This window comes from Aulonocara sp. 'chitande type north' Nkhata Bay, linkage group LG22 (assembly GCF_057382095.1).
Source record: "Aulonocara sp. 'chitande type north' Nkhata Bay isolate Kocher_YH1m ecotype deep benthic linkage group LG22, A_spYH_male_GT1.1, whole genome shotgun sequence".
NCBI lineage: Eukaryota > Metazoa > Chordata > Actinopteri > Cichliformes > Cichlidae > Aulonocara > Aulonocara sp. 'chitande type north' Nkhata Bay.
Genome location: NC_141364.1, coordinates 23,999,234 through 24,003,896, shown reverse-complemented (window position 1 = coordinate 24,003,896; position 4,663 = coordinate 23,999,234). Strand labels below are relative to the sequence as shown.

The window sequence follows — 4,663 nt, the reverse complement described above, 5'->3', positions numbered from 1 at the left end:
AGTACAACACACACCAGAAACATTATCCCACCTCAGCATCTTGTCTTTGGTCTGGGTCAGGCCAGAGAATCTCATCCACATCACAGGCTATATTGGCCCCAGCCAGGCAGCGGGGGTAAAATCCTGTTGCATGCCTGATCCACCCCTGGCATGCATCTACTGATATGTCTAGGCAGGCCTCTTCCATGGCCTGAAGGAGGTGAACACGGACATAAGGTTCTCGGTCATACACTTGCCGAAAATAACTCCTCTATCGGGTTTAGAAAGGGAGAGTATGCAGGCAGAAAGATATTAGAAAACCTTGGGTTATTGGTAAACCAGTCATGAACCAGAGCAGTGCGATGGAAGCTGACATTATCCCACACAACAACGTAGTGAGGCTGCTCTGGCTGTGCTGGGTTCCCTGTAGTCCAGCTGGAACATATGTTGTCTTAAACCATCAAGAAAAGCAAGGAGAAGCATAGTGTTATAGGGTCCTAGTACGGCATGGCGGTGGAGTACCCCTCGTTGGCTGATGGCTGCGCACATAGTGACATTCCCCCCACGCTGACCAGGGACATTTACAATAGCCCGATGGCCAATTATGTTCCTCCCCCTTTTCCTTCTTTTGGTCAGGTTAAAACCTGCCTCATCCACAAAGATTATTTCATGGGGAACAGGCCGTCCTTCAATCTCAAAGATTCTCTGCAAAACACATAACACAGTAGAGTCAATCGGTACCCTGAACCACAGTTCAAGAGTGCTGAAATGGCAGCATAAACTGCCATGCTGTGATGGTACACAATACTTTATACAGTATGAAAACTCATACCTGAACATATTCCACACGTTGGTTTTTCACTCTGTCAGAGTTTCGTTCGAAAGGGACTCGGTATGCCTGTTTCATCCGGAATTGATTCTTTCGGAGGATGCGGTCAATTGTGGAGAGGCTGATGGCATTTATGCCTCGAAAAAGATGATCATCCTCAATCACTCTCCTTTGAATCTCTTGCAGGCGGATTACATTATTTGCAATTACCATGTTTACAAGTTCCCTCTCTTGCTCCTCCGACAAAAGCCTTAACCTGCCTCCACCAGGTGGTCGTCTCTGTGTCCTACAAAAATAGAAGCACTCATTACTGTAACTGTCACACATTCATTTTACAGGCAAATAATGGAAACATACTGAAACTCAAGACACATAAGTTCAGTAACTTAAATGTTACTGTACAAAGCAGTCTTACTGCAAGTACACCTACCTGTTTTCCTCCCTGAAGGTTCTGATGATGGAGGCAACAGTGAAGCGACTCAAATTTGGTTGTACTCGTTGCCCAGCCTCCCTCATAGTCATCCCATGGACAAGGACATGGTCAACTAAAGTGGCTCGAATTTCATCCGAGACTGACTGTCTTCTTGCCCTTGCTCTTCCCCTTCCTTGTCGCCGTCGTTCTCCACCTCCACCTCCTTCACCACGTCCTCCTCCTCCTCCACCTCTCCCTCCTCCTCCACCACCTTCCTGTTGTCCTAGACCACCTCCTCCTCCTCTTCCACCACGTCCTCCTCTTTCACCATGTCCTCTTCCTCCACCATGTCCTCCTCCTTCACCACGTCCACCTCCTCCTCCTCTTCCACCACGTCCTCCTCTTTCACCATGTCCTCTTCCTCCACCACGTCCTCCTCCTTCACCACGTCCTCTTTCTCCACCACGTCCTCTTCCTTTGCATCTCTTTGGATCCATTGTTTCAAACCTGAATGAGCTGGCTTTGGCCCTTTTATCTATCCATCGCAGGTTCTGATTGGTGTGTGCTAAATTTTGACTCCTAGTGTTTCCACCTGGTTAATTGTGTGCTAATTGAGCTCAAGCTATGCTGACTTAAGTTAACATTATTGCATGCTAGTGCTTTCTAAATGACTACAAGCACTGTAAAATGTAGGGATTTGTGTGTAGAGTTTTGCAGTAACAGTTCACCAAATTTGAGTCATGTGTCAAAGCAGGGAATAGTGTTTATAGTTCAGGGAAATGGGTGAGCTTTTTGAACAATAGCATTACGGTTTTGAAATTTTAGTTTAGAGGCCTGGTTATAGTGTTTAAGCAATCGAGAAAAACTGTAAAATGAGAATAAGGCCTTTAAATCTTTACAAATGTACAAACCAAAATCATCAGTGCAAGCTAATGTGCATTATTTAACATTTAAAAGCTGGTTATTTTAAAGCTAACAACTTCTGTTGTGAAAAAGTTTGAAGTAAATAACAACATGCCACAGATGAGTTACCCAAGATGCGAGTTTAACCTAAACTAGATAACTATCCGAAGACCAGGGCCCTGTGCTTCGTACGTCGCTTACTACATCCAAGATCAAATGAAACATCCAAGACCAAATCATCGCGCTCACTCTGAGCTTGCTATTCCGGTTCCCCGAACACACCTGTTGTTGACGATTAGTATAGCTGGATGAAGTAATGTGAGATCACTGGGTGGCCCAACAGGGGCTACGCATCGATAGTAGAAACATTGATCGGCAACCCTTTGATTGGTCGGCGAAAATGTCGAAGGAGCGCGCTCGGTATTTTTCGGCAGCAGAGCAAGAACTCTTGAGTGAGGGATTTCAGGAGTTTCAGAGTTTAATTAAAACGCAAGGGAACACTGCAAAGGCTGCAAAAGCAAGGAGAGAGGGCTGGCAGAAAGTTGCTGACAAATCAAACTCGTAAGTAATTCAATAATAACAATAATAATGGAGTGGATTTATATAGCGCTTTTCAAGGCACCCAAAGCGCTTTACAATGCCACTATTCATTCACTCTCACATTCACACACTGGTGGAGGCAGCTACAGTTGTAGCCACAGCTGCCCTGGGGCAGACTGACAGAAGCCAGGCTGCCATATTGCGCCATCGGCCCCTCTGGCCAACACCAGTAGGCGGTAGGGTAGATTTATCATATCACACCATATTATCCAATATTATATTACATTATATTATATTATAATATGTTATATTATATCCCCTTTCACATTAGAGCCACAACAGGACCCACTAGAACATGGGAACAAGTAAAAGTGAAATATAAGAATATTCTACAGAATGGTAATATTTATCACTTATATTGCTTGTCGTCTCTTGGAAAGAGACCCTGGAATACTCTGTTTGTTTGTTCATAACAGCAACCAAGAAAAGGGCAGAGCAAAAAAAAAGACAGGTGGTGGTCCTGCACCCCCTCGTCAACAAGTTGGTTAAGTGAATAATACCCTCACGGGAAAATCGATATCTCTCTATGAGCGCACTGTCGCGCTGAGCTAAAGGATCCTGTCTGTCCCGCAATATACGCTGAATTCTGAGGACTCTCCTTATCAATCTTGCACCTTCCGCAATGTGTTGCTCGCGTAAACGGACAGGATATGACTGCGACAGACTTCCCAAATCCACCTTCGCTTTTATAGCCGTGGTCTCTCATCTTGATTACACGAAGTAATTTACAATTACTACTCTGAAATATGAATTACATCTGTAATAATCACATACATGTAATAGAATGTTAATAGTACATTTCCCTTTTTTAGGGAATGACCTGTATGTATCTGTGTGAAATCAATAAAAGGATCAAGTGCTGCATTATCTTTAGTTACATTGATGTTATTTATTTATGGTGAAACAGTGGTGGAATATCGCTGTTGCTTTCGTATGAATGACGCGGACATACCTGCGTGGCCGCGATCTAATCCTGTTTACATAAAGTAAACCTGCTCCCCAGCAGGTTTACGCTTACGGCTCTGTTGCTATGACAGCAAGTCCCGGATGGGCTTCGGGGAACCGAACGATCCAGGATCACGCGAAATCGTCAACAATCTCATCCAGCTAACTCACTTAGCGCGGTACGAAGAACAGGCCCCTGATGGCAGAAAAGTATACAACAGTATTACAACATCCCTGATTGACCCCTGAGTGCAATTTTTCAATAAATGCAAAACCTGAAAGCAAAACTTATATTTAGTTTAGATTTCATAACTAACATTTTGCATTGAGTGTTTAGCAGTATGTTGAAGTAGAAAAGGTGCATTTCAAAAAGTTGTTTGCAAGCTATCGGGTCACCAATATGGAAAAGAAATAGAAAAAACTTATAAAAGACTTGCATAAGATTTGGCTTGCTTCATATAGTTAATCACATAAGGCTTATATGATTTACTCGTGAAAGTGGCCACTTTCTCATTACTTACATATATTGTTTTAGTAAGTATCCAAAACATACAAGTTTCATTTATATAATTTTTCAAGGGATCTTATATCTGTTTTCACTCTTGTATGCTTTTCATACAAGTTTCACACAAGACAGATACAAACTTTATAAGATTTATATAGATGTTTTTCATATGGGCAATTACGTAGTCATTTTCAGCGAGAGAGATGGGGGCTACAATTTGAATATTAAAGTGCACATGGTGAGAACTACTTGGAAAAATTTCTGTGTGTCTGCGTGTGGGGTTAAATTGTGGAATGGGTTAGGGTCTAAGCACAAGCAACGTGAAATCTCCCAAAATTTAAATCAATGTACCTGCTGTACAGGGATGAGGGCAGCATTAAGCTACAAGAGATGTTTTCAATATAGATATGTCCAATGTGATAAGTTATCATTGTGTTAAGGTTCAAAATTGAGGAAGGAGAGTACAAACCACCATTGGTCCAGAGGATCT

The 4,663-nt window shown here is 42.7% G+C and overlaps 1 protein-coding gene across 1 annotated transcript; it reads right to left on the bottom strand.

Annotated features, from left to right (window-relative positions):
* Positions 1-354: 354 nt before the first annotated feature.
* On the bottom strand, positions 355-2,016 carry LOC147304252 (uncharacterized). Its single transcript, XM_086279500.1, has 3 exons — positions 1,239-2,016; positions 812-1,094; positions 355-684 (listed from the first exon to the last, which is right to left on the bottom strand). The coding sequence occupies exons 1-3, from the start codon at positions 1,715-1,717 to the stop codon at positions 355-357; spliced, it is 1,092 nt and encodes a 363-aa protein (XP_086135626.1). The 5' UTR covers positions 1,718-2,016.
* Positions 2,017-4,663: the final 2,647 nt, after the last annotated feature.